Raw genomic sequence first — 27,434 nt, forward strand, 5'->3', positions numbered from 1 at the left:
CAATAAAACCTTCATTCATTGCTGAACTTGTGTCCGAGCTTGTTGAGTTAGGAGTCTACAGGTCATAATATATACACACATATACAAACATACTGGTAAAATATGTTTGTTTTGGTTCAGTATGCCTTGGTTTCCTAGCTTTCCTACAACCTAAGAAGCACATCCATCCTTTCACAGTAAAAGACTTTTACCTGTTGTAAGTAACATCACACTTTTAAATAGAATGCTTCCAATAAGAGATACCAAGAAATCCGTCTTAAGTTTTAGAGTAAAGAAAAATTACTAATGGAGATGTATGCATTGACATGTATTAACTGGTGCATTAAGTTACTATCCAGATTATCAAAACCTGTTTTATGGTCCATTTTCTTATAGTAATCTAGAATACTCGGGTTCAGTTTACCTAGGCATTACTGAATTTTGAAACTGGTGTCATACATGCGTGCCTATGGATTACCCTCAAGGCTCCTCTAAGGTATGTGGTACCAGCCTGGGACGAAAGGGGGTGCTGTCGCTAATTACGCTCTCTCCTATTTTTCCCACAGCAGTCAGAAGATGCCCACTGAGGGCACCTGACTCCACCCATTCCAGTTTCCTGGCTATATATCAAAGGGTTGGTGGCAGGAGGCATCACTTCAAGCAGAGTATGACACAGACAGAGCTCCTGTGATAAAACCTGAACCTAATACAAAGGCCAACTGGGGCTATTTTGTTTGATTTGGGCCATTGGAGTCCTGTATTTTACATTAAAATGCTTTGAAGTTAATGGGGATGACCAGGTTGGAATCCCAAAATTTTCTTGTTTGAGATTTGCAACACTCCACTCATTCACACTCATTATATGAAATAGAAATGAATGTACAAAGCAAATTCGCTACATCCAATTGGTTCTGAAATATCAGTTTCACTCTAGTTCATATCCAATTGATAAAACGGCTTCAAAAAAGTAATTGTAATGGAAACGACAGAAAGAGGTAAGATAGAATGGGCAGGGGCAGGGCAAGGCAGAATGGGAGAAAGACAGATATCTGAATGATTTCTTAAATAATTAAAGAAAAGTATTTTGTAAATGCAGTTTTGTAAATAAAGTATGCTGATAATATTCAATTCTGTTTTAAAAATAAGCAATGACTAAACAAAACTGAGACACTAACTTACTGTATGTGGCCAAAACAGCTCCTCCCTGTGAAATCAAACAGATTGAACAGCTATATCTTAATAGATATATGCAAATTGATCTATCATAAACCAATATAGAGGTAGAATCAAAACTCAGGCGTAACAAGATTTTTTTATGTAAATTGGAACTTGCACTGAAAATGTCCATTAATGGAAATACTAGCTAAAATGCATAATGCCTTTTTAAACTCATAATACTTTTCAAACTTATTAAAATGACAATGAAGTACTACTTTAAATCACAAAACAATTTAAAATAAACTGAACTAGTATGTACAGTATATTGACCTTACTCTTAAACATCACACAGTGCTTCATATATTGATATATATTACTACCTCTAACTTGCTAATTGACAACTGATCCCTAAGAAGAAATGTGCTGCCTTTGCTGAAAGATCCCTAAGAGCGGCAGTTCTTCATCCCAGCAGCTGTACTTCCTGAATCAACAAGCCAATAAGTCACCCGTAGGAAGAAAATTACAAGCAGTAGGTTCTTACTCTCCTTAGCTAAGCAGATAGCTGTATATTTAGCTGTACTCATCTGTGATAGAGCTTATTACATGGCTGTGCATGCTGATGGTTACATTCGATGACAGATGCTCAATGATCACTATGAGTGTTAGCTATGTGCCATGAGTACTTACGAAACTGGGAATTACAGCTTGCTAATGACTGAGCTGCTCACCAGTAACTTAGTTTACTATGTGTGCTACCAGTAACATTCAGCAACATGTATACATGAAAGATGGTGACAAAGTATGTAGTGCATAGTACAATTACTCACTGTTAGTCACTGTTGTTACAAATTCATTCACGTCAAAACTAGTTTGCTGTGTTTGTAAGTAAAAAACAGAAGAAGCTGGATGAAAACTAATTGGAATTATGTCAAAAAAAGAAAAGTTTTGGGGGATTTAAGTGCCCGTTGATATCTGTGGAATTGCTGTAACCGGAGACTGAATCTAAAGTATATGACACCCCATACATTTAAAAATTTTGTTTGTTGTTTTCAATTTTTTGTGATGCCATTGTGTACGTTTGTGGATGGCGGCAGCCATATTGCTGTTAGCAACAGAAAGTGGCATTGTGTGGCAACATCACTGCAAAAATATTTGGCTTTAATGTCTGCTTATTTTTGACACTCAAATTCCTCTTATCTTTTGGTTCTCCCTTTCTTTCCTGTTTGCAAATATCATCATGTTAACAGGCTGAGATCTTAAAAAATGCTACTAGCAACTGTAGAAAAGAACCAAACAAAAAACAACAAGATCATACACAAACAAAATGAATCAAATTAAACACTCCCAGGAATGGATTAGGTTTGGCTATTATTAAGCATGGATGGCAGCTTTTATTTATGGAGTCTACATAACAGAAGCATCACTCAGGGTCAATATTTAGAAAACTTTCTTTTAAAAGACTGTTGCCACAAACATCTATTGGTTGTTAAATTAATGTTAAATTAGGTTACTCAGAGCAGATGTTTTCTAATAGTATTATTATACTAGCAAAATACCCGCGCTTTCAGTGGAAGAAGTAGTGTGTTAAATAAGTTATGAAAAAGAAAAGGAAACATTTTAAAAATAATGTAACATGATTGTCAATGTAATTGTTTTGTCACTGTTATGAGTGTTGCTGTCATCAAGGATTTGATTATCATTATTTCTTTCAATCAGGTTCGTATTTGGAGGACGTGTTGTGTTCAAGTTACATTTCGTGTTTGTCAACCGTTGTAAAGATAACAGGTTTCATTCATCGAAGTGTTCACTACCCAAATCGCTACTCGTGAATCTAAGATGCTTAACAGGCATTCCTGGTATTAAGTTGTGGAATTGCCTGCGAGTATTTAGCGATAGCGTCTCTATGAACTTGTGGATTTGCCTGCGAGTATTTAGCGACAGCATGTCTATTAACTTGTGGATTTTTCTGCGAGTATTTGGCGGCAACGTCACAAAGTTGTTTCCGTCTAGCTGAATCAGAAAATGTACCACAACATCTGACACACCTCCTTTTTACTGTTTTCTCACAGCTTGGATTGCTGCTGTAATAATTGGTTTGAGTTTCATGGTTTGTTTCAATTACGTTAGTATTTGCAGGACTTGTGTTGAAGTGACATTCGGCATCTGTCAAGCGTTGTAAGCATACAACCAACTTCATCGATAACTTCGCATCGTAATAAACCAACAATAAAACAGCGGAGAAGCTGTGGTTTAATTAAAAATCTGCAGTTATCAGGAGGGAGAAATGAAACCTGCTTAACTTTTGTAAGTAACCTGTAAGGAATGAGCCTGCCAAATTCCAGCCTTCTACCTACACGGGAATTTGGACAATTAGTGATGAGTGAGTCAATCAGTCAGTGAGGGCTTTGGCTTTTATTATTATAGATACAGTACTGTCTTTTTGTCACCTTTCCCTAAATGATATAAAATTATCTCTGTGCTTTAATTTTAATTTACAGTATTAACACTACTAAGGAAAGATTAAAATTACAAGAGATTACTTTCTTTCTTTCTTTCTTTCTTTCTTTCTTTCTTTCTTTCTTTCTTTCTTTCTTTCTTTCTTTCTTTCACAATGCCTTGAGCAGCAAAGAGGTACTCAATCACTTTAGCATGCTGTTTCTGTTCCCAAACATTGGCTAACACATTCTTCTTCAGTTTAGAGCTTTTTTTCTTGCCAAGATATTTTGTCTTTCTGTGGCAGTTCTGGTTGCCAACATTCCTCATAAACATTTCCTATGCATCATATTTATACTTTATGTGTAATAATGGCTTGAATTTCATCATTAGAATCGGTTTTCCAGTGCTATATTCATTTCTATGTTATTCATCTTAAGACATCATATTCTCTTTGACAAATGCCTTTCCATTCTGCAACAAAACTCTCCTCTTCCTAAGGCAAACCTCCATCCTCCCTACAACTCCAGTAAAATGCCATCTGTCCTCTTACAAAACTCCCCCCTTCCTTCTACCCAACATTAAACTCCATCAAACCCTGTTCCATCAGACCTCCAGCAATATCTCTATTTTTCATCCTACCTCCAACACAAAGCATGAAAAATATAAGCTGGCTTTATCACTAGAGGAGCAGCAACAATCCATCATTTTTATCATGATGTACAGTAGGCAAACTGCCTAACCTTTTACTTTCAAATCAATAAAATGAGGATAGGCCTATATTAGTTACTCTTTCATCATCATTCTACATATTCTTTCTTTATGGTCAGATACACTTTAGCCAGGAATACATTTTAGAAGGTCAATTGCCTTCACTCCCAAAATCCTTTCTTTTTGAAAACATGCTTATTTATACTATGTGTTTTATAAACTGTTGTTTCTAAGTTAAAAGTGATTTAACAAATTTCACTTTCAATTCATTTAGTGTCATTCATTTTTTTGTTTCCATGGTGCTTAAAATTTTGGGGAATTCCGTAGCATGTTGTGCATTTTAGGACAAAAATGAATTTTAATCATTCAAAAATATGTCACCATATTTTAATGCAGACAAAAATAAATTTAAAAATAGTTTTTTTTCTTCAGAATTGCCTAATATATACTTGTTACACTTGTTTTATGTCAAAATCCATATTGGTTGTAATCCTTATTTACAAAACACTTATCTCTTCTTTCATTATTTTATATTTTTACAACGTGGTCAGACCTTTGCCCCATTAACTACTTCATTTTGCGTATTTCACATATTTACTTTTAAACTTACCACTTTGTAACATGCAAGGCAAGTACTGGGAAAGAACAATTGCTGCAAAGGTTAAATAACTATAAGAAAATTAACATGTCCAATAAAAATAGGAACTATTATTTGTCATTTTATAACACTGTGGATCAAGTCACCAGTAAACATGTAACTATATTGCTGTTACATGCAACTACACTGTGCTGTTTTTACTTTGTGGATGTCTGGGATAATCACTTTTTCATTTCATTAAATATTACTTTTTTATTGATCTAACATTGCATGGTGATTTCTATTACTTCACATTGGCAGTGTTTTACTTGATGAAAATCTTGTTCATGACAATTGTGTCATGCTCAAAGGGTGAATCGTGGGCTGGCTGCTTTGCATCCCAATCCTAACCCTAACTTCCTGGCTGTTTGTGACTACTGATACAGAATGAACTGAATCCTTCTGCCAAATGTGCTTCAAAGCTTTTTTCAGAAATAGCTGATGTATTTTTTCCTGAGTATATGGCAGAATAACCAACTCCCCACACTCCCACACCACCACACACGCACATGTTATTATTTAAACATTGTTTTGTAAAATGTGAGAAGGAAGACTCAATAGTGGGTTTTGAGATTTGAGATTATCAGAAATTTGCAGCTTTAATGACAGCTGGCTTTAGCTTGAGTATTTCAAACATAAGATAATATGTCTACTGTTTAAGAAACTGGGACAAAATATTCTTAGAATTCATTTAATATAGATGTAACTGATGCATGCACCTTTTTATTAACTTGCATGCCTCACTTTTCCTTTTCTTAATATCCACCTTGCTATGTAGATCTAAACTGGTACAGATACATTCAATGGTATCTGCCATTCATGGCCATTAATGCAAAAAGCCTGCTCCCCCAGACAGCCAATCATGTGCCTGCATCTCTGATCATAGTGTCTCAGAAACAGATGTACTGCTGGGATTTGTACAAACTACAGTGGTGAGAGTTTATAGAAACTGGTTTAATAAACAATAGGCATCATATGAGTGGCAGTTCGGTGGACAAAAAGACCTTAATTGCCAGCGTCAAAATAGAATGGCCAAACTTGTCCAAGGCAACAGAAGTCCACAAATACTCAAATAACAATTCTTTGCAACAACAGTGGTGTGCAGAATGGTGTCTCTGAATGTGCAATGCATGAGACCTTGAAGTGGATGGATGGATGGATTACAATGGCAGGAAATGATACGGGGCCCCATTTTTATCATCTACGAACAGAAAGATAAGACACAATGGGCTTGCTAACACCAAGATAGACGACTGAAGATTGTAAAAATGTTGCCTGATCTGATGAATTTTGACTTCTGCTTCGACATGTAGATGATCAACATTTGGAGTAAACAACATGAATCAATGGATCTTCAGTATAAACTATAAACAGGAGTAGTGTTAGTGTAATATACAGGGAATGTTTTCTTGATACATACAAACTCTCGTAATACCAACTACTGTACGTACCTAAGCATTGTTGGTGGCTGAATGTATCCCTTCATGGTCAAAATGTAGGAAATGGATTCTCCAGCAGAGTAATTTATCATATCACAAATCACACACCATCTCAATTTAACAGTGAATTGAATCAAGAGGCACCATAACTAATCAGCCTCTGTGATCAGTGACAACCTGAGCAGCGTACAAACATTCAGTTGAAAAACATTTCAGTCAATAATACTTTAATTCCCACAACTTGCAAATATAAAATTTTGCAACTTTTTAAAAAATGGGTCTGTGTATATTTTTATGATCATAATATAAATCACATGGTGGGTTTCCAGTTGACATTTAAGCAAATGCAAACCAGCCAGGTATAAATATTTTATCAGAAAATATATAGAATGCTTTAATTAAATTTGCTCACAAAACTGTATGCTCTCTCTTATCTTCCAAACACACCAGCAGGAAGTATCAGCTTTCAGCTTTCATTTTGCGCACTATTAACTCATTAACACTATTAACACTAAAAACCCTTTCTGCAACACTAAGAGGAAAACAAATATGTTTAATATAACATATTAAATAATTAACAAAAAGTAATAATCTATTATTTATGAAAGTAAATTATATATATATAAATAAGGATAATTTTATAGGAACTTGTAACTTATAATTGTTGAACAAAACTGAAGAAAAACAATTGCAAACAAAGCATTTACAGAAATTAACATCTCATTAAAGGAAAAAAAAAAACAGAAATACCATTCAATAAATGAGATTCCTTAAAACAAGCCAGACTTTCTAAAATGTTAAAAGTCTAAATAGGAAATCTCCAATAAAGCTTAGATAGATACGTTCATAACTATTAGCAAAATATCTAAAGAACTGAAACATTTTATCGAAGAAGTATATATTAATGGAAATCCAAAGTCTAAAAAGAGCCAGAATAACCAAAAAAACTATTAGAAAACTCTGATGACTCAAACCTCACCTTGTTATTACAAATAGATACTTAAGAACAGAAGGTGATTTTTTTCTGTTGGAAAAAGGAGAAGCTTTTTTGAGCAGGAACATTATCCATTCCATACAGCTCTAATTTATAAAAAACTTGTCTTTCTTTTTTGTGTGAAAAGGGGTCATTAGGAAGGGAGACATATAAGTATTTTATTCAGCATCCTGCAATCAATGCAAACTTTGCCTGTAGTGGAGATGTAGGTTGTCTTATAAATACATTTTTTAACTGATGAACATATGTATGCTTTCCATTACTTTGTCTCAACAGGCAGTGCACAACTTCTCTTAGACAATGGAACATCTGGCAGGAAATGTGCTGTAGAAGGGGGTATCTTTTGGATAACTGAATATAACATGAATGTCTTTCCAACAAGTTGAGTGTGTTTTTGGTTGATATGTATCATGACAATTCGATTAAAACAACTGTCAGTATTCTACTTTCTGTCCATAGTAAACAATTTGAAGTCTTCACAACCTTGCTGCCCTCGTGTGCATTTAATTATCTTTGAGATGCTACTGTCTTTTTTTACGGACTTTTAAACATGAAATAAATAGAGTACCTATACCTTGAAAAATAATGTGACTACTGAAATAAAAGTGTCCACAACTCCAGATGGCAGAAAAGTATGGAAGTGGGGATTTTTGCCTCACCCATGGACACTGCATGGTTCCCTGTAGGATGCTAAAGGATCAGATGATGGCTGTCTGACTGCTTCATAAACAGAGACAGAGCAGCAAACATGCTAAATGATTTAAAAAGATATCCAACTGCTGCATAACTTCAGTAATTTGTGCCTACTTACTGTGTGTCAAGTTGAACACTTCACTGTGTACCACAACTATGGTACAAAAACATTTTGTTTCCAATAGATCCCTTCTTATTGGCTCTGATTATGTCATATTATAAGGAGACAACTAAACAGCATTTTCCAACTATAGCAATAAATCACTTGCTAAAATGAACTCTCTGTGTTACAATTACCTCTTCTGCAAGCTGTGCTGGACTTCTTGTCTCTGCAGAACCAAAATACTCTGGACTGAATTCAGAGGTTGAAATTTCAAGAAAATATTTGGTAGATTATGAATTTCCAAAATCAGAGTTGAAAATGAAGCCAGAGGTTGAGAAAATTAGAACACTTCCGAATGAATAATTCAGATATGAACCTCAACTCAACAAAAGCAGAATCTCCAGAAAATCATATATGTTTTCCAGCTGCCCCTGAAGGGTGGGATTTCTTTGAAAGTCATACCCACCTTAACAAGACAGAATAGAGCAACCTCTAATAAAGTTTTGCTTTTGTTCTTGTCAAGCCATGCCTAAAGTGTATTTTTATGCAACTCCAAATCTGCATTAATTCAGAATCCAACTAAAAGTGAAAAACACATTCTTTTTTTAATGTAGACAAAGCAACAAAGAAAAGGTCAGTCCTATAGGATTCAGCTTTCTTCTTCCTTTCTCTAATACACAGTGTTTGCTACGTAATTTCATAATAATGGTACCCATGGTATCACTCTAGTGTGTGAGAATGCAGAGCAATGGCACATGCAGCTGGACATTTCCAATTTCATATACAGGCAGTCCCCGGGTTACATACGAGATAGGGACTGTAGGTTTGTACTTAAGTTGAATTTGTATGTAAGTTGGAACAGGTACAGTGATACCTCGCTATATCGCGCTTCGACTTTCGCGGCTTCACTCCATCGTAGATTTTAAATGTAAGCATATCTAAATATATATCACGGATTTTTCGCTGGTTTGCGAATTTCTGCGGACAATGGGTCTTTTAATTTATGGTACATGCTTCCTCAGTTTGTTTGCTCAGTTGATTTCATACAAGGAACGCTATTGGTGGATGGCTTAGAAGCTACCCAATCAGAACATGTATTACGTATTAAATAAAACTCCTCAATGATATACGATATGCTTTCCCGCTGTGCTTGTTTGCTTCTCTCTATCTCTCTCACGCTCTCTGCATGACGGATGGGGTGTGAGCAGAGGGGCTGTTTGCACAGAGGACACTGACGCTCCTCTACAAAATGCCGCTTTATCGCGGTGCTTCAGCATACTTAAAAGCAGAAAAGCACATATTGATTTTTTGATTGTTTTCTTTTCTCTCTCTCTCTGACATTCTCTGCTCCTGACACGCATTCTTTGAAGAGGAAGATATGTTTGCATTCTTTTAATTGTGAGAAAGAACTGTCATCTCTGTCTTGTCATGGAGCACAGTTTAATCTTTTGACTAAAGGGTGTTATTTCATGTTTAGAGGGCTCTAATAATGTTAACAGTGTGGGAGAGTTTTAAGGGCTTAAAACATGTAAAAATAACCATACAAACATATGGTTTCTACTTCGCGGATTTTCATCTAGTTCTGGAACGCAACCCCCGCGATCGAGGAGGGATTACTGTACATTATTTTAATAAATGCTATTGTTGACCGACTATAACCAAGTGCTCTGCCAATGAATGATAGAGTTTCACCTCTCTCTGTTTATTATTTCTACTTTATTTTCAATGGTGATGTTTTTTTTTCTTCTTTACTATATCACCAGCTCTTGCATCAAATTTGTGTTTCAGAGACATTCTTGAAGGGTGAAGACAAAAGGTTAAGATGAGCTCTTCTGCACAGCACTGTCCAAGCTATCACAGCAGGAAGGCACCCATCAACACGTCTGATGTACTGACAAGAGACAACTTCCTGCTATGTGTGCAATAGTACAAGCAGGCTTACTATTGAGAATGAATGGGGGCAGGGAGGGGGGGTTCATCACTCGCCCACCACACAATCACCTCCACTACAGTATGCTGCCTGAAGCATCCACCCACCGAGAATGAACATGGTGCGGCCAAAGGCGGGTAGTGAATCGCCCAACCCCAATTCAACAGGCAGCCATCCGAGGCACACTACAATGCTACCCCCTCCACCCCGTTCACCCTCAATGGCCTCCATTCTGCCACAACCGGATCACCGCTTGCAGCATTACCAGCCGTGTGTGCTGGGCGGGCAGTGAAACTCCCCCCCTCCACTCCATCCAACCTGCGTCCAGTCAGGAGCAGTAGCTGTGACAGTGTAATGGGCGGGCAGTGAACCATCGTCCTGCACACAAGCGATAGCTGTGGCCCCAGTGACTATGGACCACGGGTCACTGCTTGCTACTGGGAGCTGCCCGAGGGACACTATACTGCGTGAGCAGTGAAATCGCCCCCCTCCAGCCACTGCTTGCAGCATCCCCAGGCCGAACATGACGGAGCGGCAGTTAATGAGGTGAATGCGTCACAGCTGTGGCATCATTTGTAAGTCGTAGGTCATATGTCCGCAACCTGGGGACTACTTGTAGTCGTACAAAAAGACAAAATACTAGTATAGAATAGGGCTTTGCAATATTTAATTGAATCAAAATTTTTGATTTATTTAAAAAAATCGACATACAAACACCAATATCATGATGTTTGAGTACTTTTATTTGATTTCCACAACTTTTTCTGAATGTTAAATAAAATAAACAAAATACCTAGAAGTTTTTCTAAGTGTGACTATGTCAATCACAGCCATGTTGCCTGTTGGTGATGGCTGTAAGAATAAAAATGGGGTTCAGAATAGGAAGAGTTCACAAGTAGGATTAGCTCAGCTGCTTTCCAATGGTTTGGTTTTACCTGAGATGGCATGCAGTACAACATGTAAAAATAAAACACAATACAGCATACAAAGAGGCCCCTCATGGACATGTGGTGCCTGCAACATGTAAAACAGGTTCCACCTAAGCAATTCCAGTAAAGTGTTTACTGTTCCCTTATATACTGCATGAGTGGACAAGTAGCAGTTGTGAAAAGATAGCAGCACCAATGCCTTACCATATTCCACAACACAACTTTGCCTAATACTCTTGCGCCATAAAAATAGCTGTATTTTGTCGGTAGTTAGATAACAATTCTAGTCACCTTTTACATCAAAGGTGAGGAGTCCATGAAGCATAAACCCCATCTGTTAATTTTGCACCATCTCCACCCAATATTGAAATGCTGCACGAGGGAATAAAAATAGCAGTCTTGGAGATTTTTTTTGTGTGAATTATTCAGTGTTCATATATCAATTACGGATTAAACTGCATACTGTCCACTTTATTTCCCTTTTGAGATGGTACTTTTGTTTACCAGGTGTATTGAGCTTTCTAATTACTATAATGGCTATTCAGCACATTCATTTTGAATTAACATTTATAAATATGTTGCCCTGGTGATCTTTGAATCTGTTATGATCATTGGAAAAAGTCAAATGCGCAGCTATATCCCTTTGTTAGCAAAGGTTAATAATAGCATAATAAAATTTCAATTAATGAAATAAAAATGCATGTGATTTTATAATGCCTGATTTTAAGAGGGAGATGTTACTTATCAGTTCATAGAGACTGAATGTGAAAGCAAAATGGCTCTGTTTCCACCGAAATATCACAGCCCTACTCAAAATTTCAAGTGCTTCCTTACAGAATCTTGTCAGGTGCCGACCCTTAAAAAGTACACATCTACACTGTACACTGGATGGAAAATACAAGTTACCCAACCACAAATACAGTACTTACTAATGCTGTTGAATGTTAAAAAATAAATACTCATGCATCATACAGACTTTTGCAGACAAGAAAAGGAATTTACAGTATATGCAAATACACAATTATAAACCATTGCAGATGTTGTAAAAAAGGCAATATAGGTATAAAATACACTACATGTGCACATATATTATGATCTGCGATTAGATTGGTAAATAGTCAACAGTTTTGTCTTTCCTTACACAAAATATTAAGCAGTGTTAACTGACTTGCAGACACAGATGCAATACATACAATGGAAACTCAAATATAAGTAGAGGAGATATAAAATTAAATTGATTTGAAAAAAAAAACATGTTATTGGAATTGCTTCTTTGAGGCATACCTATTCATGAAGGTCTTAAATTTAAAAAAATGTTTCCTTCACTAATATTTCATATTATTATTGTGAGAAAACATACCAAGCATTGGACTCTGTATAGGAAATGTGTACATAGATGTCTATATGGTGATGATCTTCAAGCTTTAAGGTGTTTTGAGAATATATTGAGAAATATCAAATATAGTATTTTGGGTCAAAATAACTGCAATATCACTTTAAGTCTCTAGTTTAGAAAACTCTACTAGTTGGTGTGTATGTGTTCACCCTGCGAAGGACTGGCACACTGTTCAGGGTTTGGTCTTGCCTTGTACTCTGTGCTAGCTGGGATAGGCTGCAGCAGACCCCCAGACCCTGTTCAGGACTAAGCGGGTTAGATAATGACTAACTGACTACTATTTAATCCAAGTAGGTAATAAAAAAGACAATCCATAATCCACTATCTAATAAAACATTAAGGTCTGTGTGTGTGTGTGTGTGTGTCCTGTCCCTTAGAGTAGTCTGATAAGTTTGTCTTTGGTGACAAAATCAAAAGAGGAAGTGCGAGTGTGAGACACACGAGGAGAAGAAAAGGTTTAGGAGTCACACTGACAGAGTCACCTTCAAAGACCTTCTAAGGTATAAAACCGGACAAGAGGCGAGATAGACTATGAAAAGATGGCCTTATAGGAACGTCCTCGATAGAAGGTACATTGAGGTTCAGAAACATGAAGACTTTGAAGAAAGGTGCTGAAGGTACATGTAGGGCAAGCGATAAAATGATATTAAAAATATATGCTATTACCTGTCTTTAACAGGTAGCATGGCTAGTATCTAAATAATTACCCAAAGAATAATCTGAAAACCCCAGAGTCAAAAAGGTTTATTCCCAAACAGTATATTGAAATCCAAAAACTTAAAACATTTCCCAAGACTATTACATGACATAAAGATAAAAGTGCAGGAAAATGGAAATTTTAAGGCAGTGGCAGAATGATCTAGGAACAGTGATTAAAACCCACCACATGACAAGGCCTCAGTGAAGGAGTGATAATGAATTACACTTACCTAAAGGATTATTAGGAACACCTGTTTAATTTATCATTAATGCAATTATCTAATCAACCAATCACATGTCAGTTGTGTCACAGGTCCTGGTCAAGACAATCTCCTGAACTCCAAACTGAATGTCAGAATGGGAAAGAAAGGTGATTTAAGCAATTTTGAGCGTGGCATGGTTGTTGGTGCCAGACGGGCCGGTCTGAGTATTTCACAATCTGCTCAGTTACTGAGATTTTCACGCACAACCATTTCTAGGGTTTACAAAGAATGGTGTGAAAAGGGAAAAACATCCAGTATGCGGCAGTCCTGTGGGCAAAAATGCCTTGTTGATGCTAGAGGTCAGAGAAGAATGGGCCGACTGATTCAAGCTGATAGATGAGCAACCTTGACTGAAATAACCACTCGTTATAAACGAGGTATGCAGCAAAGCATTTGTGATGCCACAACACGCACAACCTTGAGGCGGATAGGCTACAACAGCAGAAGACCCCACCGGGTACCACTCATCTCCACTACAAATAGGAAAAAGAGGCTACAATTTGCACGAGCTCACCAAAATTGGACAGTTGAAGACTGGAGAAATGTTGCCTGGTCTGATGAGTCTCGATTTCTGTTGAGACATTCAAATGGTAGAGTCAGAATTTGGTGTAAACAGAATGAGAACATGGATCCATCATGCCTTGTTACCACTGTGCAGGCTGGTGGTGGTGGTGTAATGGTGTGGGGGATGTTTTCTTGGCACACTTTTAGGCCCCTTAGTGCCAATTGGGCATTGTTTAAATGCCACAGGCTACCTAAGCATTGTTTCTGACCATGTCCATCCCATCATGACCACCATGTACCCATCCTCTGATGGCTACTTCCAGCAGGATAATGCACCATGTCACAAAGCTCGAATCATTTCAAATTGGTTTCTTGAACATGACAATGAGTTCACTGTACTAAAATGGCCCCCACAGTCACCAGATCTCAACCCAATAGAGCATCTTTGGGATGTGGTGGAACGGGAGCTTCGTGCCCTGGATGTGCATCCCACAAATCTCCATCAACTGCAAGATGCTATCCTATCAATATGGGCCAACATTTCTAAAGAATGCTTTCAGCACCTTGTTGAATCAATGCCACGTAGAATTAAGGCAGTTCTGAAGGCGAAAGGGGGTCAAACACCGTATTAGTATGGTGTTCCTAATAATCCTTTAGGTGAGTGTATATAAGCCTTAAAGAGCTGTGATTCTGGTGGCTGTTGGCATCTGAGTAATTAAGGGCAAAATAAGGTATTGCCCCTTTGGTTTTGCACTTGAGAGAGGGAGCACTAGCTTAGAGAGGATTAGACATACAAGGAAAAAGAGGAAAATTGCTGAAGGTATACTGTCAAGACATATAAAAAATTTCTAAATTTACTCTTATTAAGTGATTTTTGACAGGTAATGTGGTTAGTCTTAAATAAGATTAAATAATATTTACACAGTGATGTCACTCACATGTAGCAACACCAGTGATAATGTGACTGGCTATGAATGCCATTTCTAAAAATTTTGTGGCTGCAGCCCTGAAAATGAACCCCAAAATGGTGGTGGCCATGAAAACCTTCCACTTTGAAATTTCACCATGTGGATGGCAAAAAAATGATACATTAAGACAAACTAAATCAAGACTGATTTTGGAAGCAAATAAACATGATTTGACACAGACAGCCTTCACTAGAACTAGGATATTACCATATGCTATGAATAGCAGGATTCCTCAACAACACTTCCTAATGAATCATGGTATTCCTACACAGGAACAAAAATATGGTCTGAAACCATGGCAGCTCTTTATTCAATTCCCTCAACAATGTTCTTAAAAAGCACCTTGGCAGCTACCACCCTCTCCCATCATTGTTTCTGGTTGACCAGACTGGACTTTGTATTGGCCCTCCACCCACCAGTGAGAGTAGTCTAATCAAAGCAAAGTTCTTCAGAATATTATCCTTTTTAGTATGTCCACTTGATGCATTTCACTTCTGTATCCTGGACTTTAAAAGCCACTGTTTTTCTTTGTACACACTTGTCAGTAACATTTAGCAGCAACATGATTACCATACTTTTATTTTTAGATTAGAACATCATTTTTTCAGAAAATGAAATACTAATGTCCAGGTTTCCATGTGTACCTGAATTGGTTAGTATAAGCAAGCAGACAAATGGATGCTATTCATTCTAATTAGCCTGGCAGAATACTTTTGTTTAGCTTAAAATAACTATTTAACTCTCATGATTCATATAAAATTAATTTTGAAGAGCAGAACCTTCTTTAATGTTTGCTTATTTGCTTTACGGATCACCACAGCTTGAGTTGCTAGGTTACGTTTTATCTGTGTTAGTATAACAGCACAAATGTATGCTATTTACCTGTCAGCAACAACATAATGGAATAAAAACATTGCTCTGTGGAGAACTGGTCCTGTTTTTGATGTAATTTGTACTGGAAAGCCATGTGTTCAGCTGGGCATACTTTGGGGAAAATGCAAAACTTTACTTGAAGGCACAGTTTATTCCAAGTTTACTGTTTATAAATAGTTATTCTTGCATGCCAGCATAGAAATAGGTACCATTGACTATCCTGATAGCAGTCACACACCAAGCTTGAATAGGTGACACACACAAAGTTTACAGTTGCCAAGTAACCTAATACACATTTCTTGGGATGTGAAAGGAAACCAAAAGGACCTTTAAGGACTGAGAGAACATGTAAATTAAAATTTTAAACCCAGGAATGTAAACCAGTTATACCCTATAATTAGCAAACTGATCAGGAAAGCTGGAATTCTTAGTCATCTAGGTTGGAATCTCTTGAGGCAGTAACAGGGAAAAAAATGTTGTCTAAATTTTTACTATCATGAACAGTAGTTCACAACATTGACATCATAATCCTTGTCAACTTGCATAGCATATTTAGTACAAGGCCCATTCTACTATGGTGCTTCAGGGAGAGCTTTTAGGGGTCTAGTTTTCCAACACCCAGCAAACATCACAGTACTTCCTCTGATTAGATATTGGTCAATTTTAAATAGATTGACAGTATCTAGTTGCTTATTTAACTGTTCAGACAGTGCATAGGGTGGTCCAGATCTAATTATGCAATTTTCTGTACACTAAAACTTATTCAGTTTATTACATAGAGAATTCACATAAAATGGAGGACAAGTGGGACATTACATGTAAAATCAGTAAATTAATTCAATGTAAGTCCATTTTCGTTTATTACAAGATATTTCGAACAATTATTTCGTCTTGTATTGTTTTCCTGCTTTGCATTAAAAGTTCCATAATTAGATCTGGACCATTCTGTATATCTACCCGGTGTGTAAGAATTGAATTTGAATCCTGGTCCAATGTTCGCCTAGCATGTGTCTGAGTCTCATATCCTTCTGAGCTTATGCTTAAAAGCTGATGCCGTTATTTTGTTATTCACTATGATAAATGCATTTCTTGTTATTTTATATAGCCCCTTAAGGGAAAATGTTACATTTTATGGCATAATCATTTTCTATATTTCCACTTAGTACTAAGTGTCCTATTTTTAAACCCAGATGAATCATAAAAAATTAGATCTACTTCCTCTTTCCTTTAAAAAAGCAGGATGAATCTGGACAGAACTCACACGTCTTCTAAGAATAAAAATGATACATTTAAAATGTCACGTACATCCTAAGCTAACAGGACTATCAATCAAATTGTGGTCATTTAAGGTATCAACTTTGTCATGTCCCATTAGCAACTAGGTGTAACCAATCATGTTAAAAGTTTTCTGATTGTGTAATGAATTCCTTTTTTTGAGTAGTGACCTAATCAATGAATTGTATAAATATAGTGCAGAGGACACTTTTTTCTTTGTAACATGTTGCTAATAAGACATGTTCCCTCTTGTGAGATTTAGATAAAGAATAAAGATTGACGATTTCTCCTCCCTGTGTTTTATTTCTTAAATAGGAACATTCTGGTGGGAGGGTGTCCGTATTTAACATTTTCTTCCATAGGTGTAACACAGAAACTTCCCATGGGGATGAATTAAATATCTGTTTATCAATTTATTATGAATGAAGTTGTGGATGGTCTGGCAGGGTTGTTGGTTTGGTGTCTTCCCTGCATGGAATGAAGTTATTAATGGACTGGCAGGATGGTTGGTTTGATAGCTTTCCAGGATGGAATTCCAATGTAATGCAGGGGAAGTGGAGGAGCGCCTGCCAGGGCAATGGGCTCCTCTAGTATGATTGGTGGAAGTAACTCTGGGTTTGACTCCAGTCCAGTAAGGCTGTTTGGGAATGGTAGATGGAGCAGGAAACCCTTTTGGGACCTTCGGGGCTGCTGGTGGAATTCTTGGGGGACAGCTTCCATATTCTTTTCAATCTGACCTGTGTTTTTGGAGTATGTTTCTGACATCTTGGAAGTTCTCTTAGATCTAGCTTTACAAGGAGACAAATGATATACATCAAAAATTCCAAAACATAATACTGATAAAAAAGAGAAAACCATTCAGCAATGCATGCAAAGTTACACATGCACACACACACACATTTTCAGTGAAAATTTCAGTTGTCCCAGATCAGCTCGGCTACATCTTGAAAATGATCATTTCATAGACAAATTAGGTCCATTGTATGTGACAATGCTTAGCTATGCAATTAGATGTTGTGACTAGAAGGTTTGAGAGCTAGTGTTAGAATCTTGCTCAGGGTCAGAGAAGGGTCTGACTGCAGAGCTCCCGCCATAGACTGATTTGAAGAGTCTGGAGACAGGTGTTAAATTAGTGAAACCAGGAGATGAAAATGCTAAAAGCAGTAGACTACAACATTGATCAAAATAATAGAGAGGAGTTCGGATATATGGCATGGATCAACTAAATGGATCAACTGGATAGATCAACATAGACTAACTAACAAACAGTAACAAAAATTCTTCTTGGAAACACAAGGATATAGTAAAGGGATACAAAGCTATGATAAGATGTTCAGAGACCTGGATGTTGCCTATCTTTTAAAACGTCATGACATATCATGTAATGACACACAGTGAGTATAGCAACCAAAAACAATACAACAAAATGATTATACAATGTCAATACTGTAATAACTACAAAATTGAACAATAATAAAACATTGAAATGTATAAAAGTAATAAAGAAGTACAAAATAATTCCAAGAGGAACCAAACCCAGAATCATGAATGCTAATCTGCTTACTCACCACAAACCAAATTGTCCAAGTGCAGACCTACTTGGTCTCATTCCAGCTTTCTGTTTCTACCACTCCCCCATCTGTAAGCTTATGCTGCATTCAATTCCAACTGCAAGGAGTCGCTAAATAATCCCAGCACATTTCATTAAAAATTATTTAAAAACTAAAATATCTTCAGCATATTTCTGCAAACATAATATTTGATGCCTCAGCTACATTGAAAATAAAATTTCTTTCAAAATCTAAGTTGGAGTATGCTGTTGTCTGTTTAAAAATTAAGTTTACAATATTGTTAGCAAATGGCAAAAACTGAAGTACATTTATTTTTCACAAACACATTCTCATTTTTGAGCTTGTTTCCCACTCCATCTTTATAAAGACTCTTTGTAATTTAGTACCCTTTGTAACAAGCAAAAGAAAGACATACTGAACATATTGATTCATACTATACTGCCTATAAATTGTAACAAATATGAAATTGACCATTTAAATACAATTATAAATGAAGAACTTGTACATTAGAAAAAATAATGTGACAATAAGGAGCTGATAAATGCAAAAGGACTACAATTCACATTGATAAGGTTAGCTTAGATGTTGACACTCTTATTTTGCTTGTTTAAAACTATTTTTCCTTTTATGATCCCAACATCAGAAATCATAATGAGGACTATGTTTCATCTCAACCTTCTATTTCTTTAAGTCACTTCTGAGTCAGCCAGGTAGTAGTTAAACATAACCCCTTTGATCTTCCACAAGCTAACTTTTGATGTGCTGTGAATGTGGTGTTTATACTGTTAAAACAAAAGAGTGATGGATGCTAGACTGAGAGAAGAGTAAGCAGTAAGCAGCAATATGGGTTCATGCCAGAAAAGAACGCTACAGCTGCAATGTTTCCTTTAAGAGTGTGGATGAAGAAGTACAGAGAAGGTCTGAAGGAATTACATTGCATGTTTGTAGACTTAAAGAAAGCATATGACAGGGTGTCAAGAAAGGAGTTATGGTACTGTTTGAGGAAGTCGAGAGTAGCAGAAAAATATGTGAGAATGGTGTAGGATAGGGTAAGGGTAGTGTGAATACGGTGAGGTATGCGGTAGGAATGACAGCCTGGTTCAAAGTGAGAGTGGGATTACATCAAGGATCAATTCTGAGCCCTTTCCTGTTTACAATGGGGAAGGACAGGTTAACAGATGAGGTCAGACTGTGGACTAAGATGTTCGCAGATGACATTGTGATCTGTAGTGAGAGGAGACAGCAGGTTGAGATGAACCTGAAGAGGTGGAGGTATGCACTGGAGAAAAAGGGAATGAAAGTCAGTCGGAGTAAGATGAAGTACATGTGCATGAATGAGAGGTACGGTGGAGGAAGGGTGCAACTGCAAGGAGCAGAGGTGGTGAAGGCAGATGAATTTAAATATTTTGGTTCAACAGTCCAAAGCAACAGAGAGTGCAGCAGATAGGTGAAGAAGAGGGTGCAGGTAGGGTGAACTAGGTGGAGAAGAGCGGCAGGAGTGATCTGTGATAGACGAGTACCTGCAACAGTGAGCGGGAAGATCTATAAAACAGTAGTGAGCCTAGCTATGTTGAATGGTTTAGAGATGGTGGCATTGACGATTAGAGATGAAAGTGGCAGACCTGGAGATGCTATGATTTTCACTCAGAACAGTGAGGGTATAGACAGGATTAGTAATGAGTGTATTAGGATAACACAGGTACGACAGCTTTGTGACAAAGTGAGAGGCTTTTAGGGCTTGAGAAATGGACATCTATAAACAGATCAAAAACTTTGTAGATTATTTTATGGCTTGGGAAATAGACATGCATAAACAGATCAAAAACTCTGAGCAAACCCATCCATTACATTTGACAGCCAGTCAATCAAATGTGTGTAATATCACGTGTCCCAAGCCCCACATGGAATTTTAAAATAAATATGCTTATCCAATGAAGAAGAGAGAAGAAGAAACAGCAATGTCAGAAGAGGGGGACAGTGACGGAAAAGGAAAAGAGACCATGATGTGTGCAGCCATTTTCATCTAATTGTCAGCGGAAACTTCTCATGAAATTCAAAGTCACAATACCTCCTAATCCATTAACAACAGTTTTTGGTGTACTTCCAGATGGGTTTAAAGTGGAGAAGGACAAACTGTAATTGCCTTTACTAAACTACTGGTACGTAAACTTATCTTGCTCAACTGGAAGAATCCTAACTCTCCTATTTTAAGTCAGTGGATAACTGATGTTGAATACTATTTGAAATTGGAAAAAATCAAATTCAAACCCTGGCAAGAGCTAATCAATAACATTTTAGAATAAGCATTTTAATTGAAAAACCAGATTCTCTCCCATCTTTTTTTTTAACCTATTTACTTATTTTTACTAGCTTAAAGTTTTACTCTGCTGGCCTAGCTCACTTTCTCATGGATGGGGGTTGATTTGCTTTGAACCAAGTCTTGTAAAACCTGACTTATTTGTATGGAATGTTATTCGTTATTAAAATCAACAAAATCCAAAATAAAAGGCCAAAAGCCACACTGGGACAATTTCCAATTCATGCCTATCCATACTTCTGTTGTGGGCTGCCACCCTGTCCGGGGTTTGTTTCCTGTCTTGCGCCCTGTGTTGGTTGGGATTGGCTCCAGCACACCCCCGTGACCCTGTAGTGAGGATATAGTGGGTTGGAAAATGGATGGATGGATGGATATCCAGACTTTGTTATCTATATACTTTCTTCTGCTGGTATTTTTATTATTTAATAAATACCACATTGCTTTTAACTTTCTTTACTTTGTCTTTCTATCTAAAGTGATTGAAGCAATAAATTAAATATTAAGAGCACCTGGAGCAATTATAAGTTTTCCATATGCTCTGATCTGTGAGATTTATCAGGTTGAGGAGGGGAGCTCCATCCAACAGAGGAGACAATACCCAAAGAAGGGAACAGTCTCCAAAGCAAGACATCATTGGTTGATAAATGGCCTATAGCTAAGGATGTTGAGCCTTTGTATATTTAAATATATTCTTGGAGACCAACATAATATTTAGGTCTGAGATATATCTAAGATATCATTTGTTGTTTGTGCCAATGATATGTAAGTCTAGGAAGTCAGGCTATACATGGATCATTCATATGGCACTTAAGTGGTTAAAGTACTAGGGAGTAATGGGCTGTGTATGCATCATTCTTAACGGCACTTATGTTGTTAGGGTCTGTGTATATGTATACATCTATGTATATATGTGTTAAACTTAACGTACAAGAATAGACCAATCCAGCAATGAACATGAGTAAGTCAAGGGTAATACCATGATAATACACAATGTCAATGAGAAAAATGGAGAGATGAATGAAAAAATGACTCAGAACATTGGCCACTGGCCTGAAAATACATGGTACTTACTGCAAATGTGAAAGGAACGTAAGTCATTGCACCAATTATACCCCTATACTGTGGAGTATATTTGCATGCATGTGTGGCCAGCCAAACTTCTTTTGACTGTATTTGAAAAGGTTCTTTTGAACACTTTCAATTTTGTTCAGTCTCCTTTAACATCATTTGCAGGAACTGATTCTTAAGAAACATCTATAAATACGTTATTCCCTTTTATAATTGTAAATCATGGTTTCTAGAAGTAGATATCTACCCTGGCAGCAGTCTGTAACAGAACACATTCACACTTAGGTACACACCTACATCCTTTCACAGAAATTAAATAACCCAAACTGAATGTCTTTGGGAGTTCCATGAGAAAAATTTCAGGAGCTCTTGAAGAACAAAAAAATCACCACAAGGTATCTGTAGGAATTAAACACTTACCCTTGTGGCTGTGTGTGGTAGCAATGCATAACATTGATATGAAAGTCTACCTTAATAAATTTATCCAACTAAATTGGGAAAACAATGAATGCTGGAGATTTGAGTCTGTAATGTAAATTTTTATTTTATGTGTTATTTTTATGCTTTATTATAGATTATTTTGTACATTATTAAATCCTGCTTGTTTTTCTTTGTATTGTTTTTTGTTAATAATGTGCTTAGCTATTTGCACTGTTTCCTTAGGACAGAGTTATGTGTGGCCACCATAAAGTTCAGCTGGATGGCTGCCCTGTGCCTTTTTAAATCCTTAAAGAGGGTCAGATCTGCAAGATCAGCATTGATCTCTGAAGTGAATAATTTGTGTTTGGTGTTTTCTTGTTATTTTTGAAAATTTCTTTTTCCATTTTTTGATTTCTGGATTGTGGATTTGGCTTCATTTGCTTCCGGGTTGCCTTTTATGCATGCTTTTTTGCTTCTTTTTTGATATTTTTGTTTATTTTTAAATTTTTCATTTTTTTTTTCGAAGAGCAGAATGTTTTTACATGGTTTCTTGTAAATTATAGGTTATCTGGTGACTCTAACTTGGCCCAATATAGGCATGTAGGTGAAATTGACCTAAAAAGGACTAGTGCCCCTGTCTGGTGTTGGTCATTGGCTTGATACTCCTGGGATAGGCAATTCTCCTGGAAACCAGACAAACAGGGTACCAACAATGAAGATTAGCAGGACAGCTGTTGATATGGGCTGCCAATTTATTCATTTTATATACACTATATATCATTGTGAGGGCTGTTTCCATTTGAATGAACTGGACTGAACATATTTGAGAATTTACATAAATATGTATATTACTGCTCTTTTCTTTAATTGGTACAAATATTGTAAACATGCCACATTATAAACACATGCTAATACTTAATCAGGTTAGGTTAATTGTTAACATTAAATTGGCCCCCTGTGAATATGAGTCTGAGAGAGAGTGTGTGTGTAAGTGAGCATCCTCTGTAATAAACTAGTACCCAGCGCATGACCTGAGACATGACATCCAATCAGCTTGCAGACCACAGAAATATCCAAACTCTATTTGATTATTTATGTGTTTAACTAAATGAACAAACTTCTCATGCTGATTTAGTAATTTTTTAGTGATTTTTAATCCTTTAATCACCACATACAATTTCTTGTATTAGGAATTTGACAGTTTTTGCATACCCCAACTTACTCTTTTTTTGGGGGGGTCAGAGCACAGGGTCAGGTCTTTGTACAGCACCCCTGAAGCAACTGCAGGTTAAGAGCCTTGCTAAAGGGGCCAACAAAATAGCAGTCCTTGTGTCACTGCCAGGATGTGAACTGGCAACTTTCAAGTTACCAGCTCAGATCCTTTAGTCTCAGAGCCACCACTCTGCTTGTAATTATGTTCCTTCAAGGTTTTTAAAATTGTACTACACCTGAGATTACAAACATTCAAGCATTGAGTAAGATGAGTAACACAAGAAAGTTCACAATCCAAGTAAGTCAAATTTGAAACTTTTAGAAAAAAAAAATCAAAGAAAAACATCACAAAAATGAAGAGTAACTTCATAACATAGAAAATGTTCCTTCTCTACAACATTTCATCTCATGGCTTCTATAGCTATGTTCCATTTTGTTACAATACTTAAGTACTAAATCTTGTGATAAATTATTGTATTTCCTACGTTTATTATGGACAGGAAGGCATATGTTCTTATATCTTGCTCTCACAAACAAAAGGAATCTGTTATAGAAACATTAGAGCAGAGTGACAGGCTGGAAAGTCCCATTAACATGTTAAGTTGGAGATGAGCTCTACTAAACTATTGATAAGAACAGTCTGTGCTTACTTATAACAGCTGATCAAGTGTGGCTCTTACACTTGTCATCTTGATAAATCAGACAGAACATACAATATCACCTTTTGTAAAGAAACACTCTTACCTGTGAATAATGTGCTGACTCTGTAGGTAGTCTAGTGCCAAGGTCATTTCACAAATGTACACCTTCACCGCCTCTTCTGTGAACTGAACATTCTGCTGTAAATGGTAACGAAGATCTCCACCCAAGAGCAAGTCCACCACCATGAACATGTCTTCCTCATCCTGGAATGAGTACCTACAACACAAACATGAAGTAATCTGCAACTTTTACCATATTTAAGCCTTCTGATCTTTTTTGAATAAAGTGTTCTCTAATTTATAATAAAAACTCAAACAGGTCTAACTCACTTTACACAGTATTGTGCACAGTGAATTAAATTTGTTAAGAATGTTGATTGCTTAATTAAAAGTGAGCATACCTGAATATTTTACAACATACCTAATGAAGACATTCTAATCGTGAGTATTCACATTACAGATTGACTTCTCCTGAACATTACAATTGATCAATAGCACACACGAAGCAGTGGAAATCTATCAATTGACTACCAAAAAGATCGCATGCAGAAAAAATAAACATCTTTGACCCTTTCCTTAGAAAGTTGTTTCTCTGTACCTGTCTGAAAAGCTTCTGGCTCAAATTCAAGCCTGAGAGTCTGCATTTCTCTCCTGCTTTTCTCAATGTACTGTTCACTTTACTGCTCTCATTCAATACGTATCATTAGATATTCTTCTTCAGTTTTGTCACTACAAGGTACTGCAAGAAGTACAACTGCACCATGGCCCAGACAAAGTATACATACTGAAGATAGATGTATGCCCCAGTAATATTTTCTTGGCACACTCTCGTTCAATAATGTGTTGCTTAAAAGTCCTCAATGTGTGTCACAGAGATGATGTGCAGCATTCTTCATAAATGCCATCAGTTTTATCTTCATTTTCTCTACTACTACTACCTCCAGTAGGTTGAGCGTGTGTCCAATAACTAAGTCCTCCTTCTTAATCAGCTTGTTGATTTGGTGGACCTCTTTTGAATTGATGTTCGTCACCCAGCATACTGACGCATGAAAAAGATCGCACTATCACAGAGTAACAGAACATGTAAAGGATGCCACTACTTCTGACAAGTGGCTTTGGCTAAATGGACTTTGGTTTGAGTTAAACAAAAATACAGAAATGTTTGGGAACTTCATCTCTGTGAAATGCATTGAAGTCAACAGGAAAGGAAAAACTGAACTAGGTTTGAGTGGAATATAATGGTGCAATGGTCGTTTGTGTGTCCCTGAGGGCTAGGAAAGGGGTTACCAAATGTGCTGGACTGATGATTGTGACCAAAATTGTGACTTGACCTGTGAAGCAGCAGTGCTATCCACTGCACTGTTATGCCTCGCTGTGATAAAATCATAACATATTGGGATGCACTGTTGCTTTCTAGACCTGGCTCAGCTACAGAGAAAACATACTTTCATACAGGAAGAAGTCAGAAAAATGTTGGATCAACATGTGGTCATGCATAAGTCTTATATTTCAGGGTAATAGAAACCTTTACAAGTGACTGATTGTGGTATGTAATCAGTTTAACCCATCTGAAGTGCTTGCCTTGTGTAGCCACGCATCTCAGTAGAGGGACAGCTCTCTATAGCAGTTGTTCTTAAACAGAATCTGAGAGTGAAAATAATTTATCACTAGAAGCATTATCGCTGATACCAATTGCTGTTGTGTTTTTAAAACTTAATTTCATCAGTTTGCATGTCATACTTCTGTCCTTTTTTGACTTTTCTTAAATTGTTGCACTTCAAATTCCCATTTTGATACAACTCTGAAACTCAAATTCAGAAAATGTGACTGATGATATTTTTCTTTTTTTTTAACATTAGGACTTCCTATTACTGCCACAAGCAACACCACTGAATGTTTGCTCCCATGTGAGAATATATGTCTTTCGTCACCAGACAACTATGAAATAATCAACAAAAAATGCCCCACTTGCAATTACTGACATTGTTTCACTATGGGTGATAAAGAAAAAAGCATCTGTAAACTGTTGCTGCTCCAGCTATTTCAGTTAAGTAAAAAAACTACAATTACCTCAATTGAAATGGCACTGCAGTGTTTTTCACACGTCACGGAATTAAAAAGTACACAGCCAGCATGCCTTTTTTGAAAGTGGAATATAGTTGGCAGAACTATTTTGCTGTGAGTGAGTGCAGCGGTGGACAGTGGCTTTTTTGGAAAGTTTTCACAGACACAGCTGACCCAACAATAAATGGTGGCTTCCTTTATGAAAATGGAAAGAACTGATTCACGGTGGAATTTGACTGCAAATGAGGTACCTCTTAGGAGAAAAAAATATGATTTGAGTACAGCTATCCTGAAATGATAATACATGTACTGAATTACATACACACACAATGCATGATTTTATGGCAGATGCGTACACACACAAAGAATGTCTACCGTGTCTGCGAAAACAATGGAAGTGTTCTGCATTCACTCATGGATCGCTCCATCCACAATCTGCCATCTCGTGTATTCTCCATTCCCCATTTAAAACTGATGCTGGCTGTGCACCGCGTATACTGACAAGCTTTGCTTCACTATCAAACACTTGGTATATATTGTGCAGAGCTGCATCATGTGGTATAAGGGCAAACATACCTGCTGATGAGTAAGAGATCAGCATTTTATACTCTGTTGGGAGTCATATCCAAAATTGGCTGCTATAGCTCTGTGATATTACGCTGACCTCACAAAGTATCATGGAATGCTGGGGGAAAAAAGTTCACTACGAAAAACGCTTAAGTGAATTTCAGTGACCAACACTAGTCTCTACACACATTAAAGAAACACAGTCTCCTAAGTATGAACAGCCAACACATCCCATTCTTATATAGTTTTTGTGTGTTACTAGATAAACTAGATGAATTACTACATAAGTAAGACCATGTCCATTGTCCAAGCAAAATTAATATATTAAGATAAAATGGCATAAACTGTGTGAAGAATCATACCAATTTAATCAATTAAATAGCAACTGTACTGGCATATGGTTTGATGGATGGACATTGTCCTTTCTTGCTCAATCACTAACTACAGAAATGGCTTACTCCTTTTCCAGCTTATTACTGCATTTGATTATTGATGTAATGTTAAGTTCTTTGTGATGACAGTAACTTTAA

The 27,434-nt window shown here is 36.8% G+C and overlaps 1 protein-coding gene across 3 annotated transcripts in view; it reads right to left on the bottom strand.

The window, feature by feature from the left end:
• LOC120540031 (serine/threonine-protein kinase 32C) overlaps nucleotides 1–27,434 on the bottom strand; it is a 422,829-nt gene that overhangs the window by 40,847 nt on the left and 354,548 nt on the right. For all 3 annotated transcript variants that reach the window (XM_039770492.1, XM_039770484.1, XM_039770499.1), the window contains one exon: nucleotides 24,317–24,490. In XM_039770492.1, the coding sequence (XP_039626426.1) occupies nucleotides 24,317–24,490 (174 nt within the window). The remainder of the gene's footprint in view (nucleotides 1–24,316; nucleotides 24,491–27,434) is intronic.

Source organism: Polypterus senegalus, chromosome 1 (genome assembly GCF_016835505.1).
Source record: "Polypterus senegalus isolate Bchr_013 chromosome 1, ASM1683550v1, whole genome shotgun sequence".
Classification (NCBI taxonomy): domain Eukaryota; kingdom Metazoa; phylum Chordata; class Cladistia; order Polypteriformes; family Polypteridae; genus Polypterus; species Polypterus senegalus.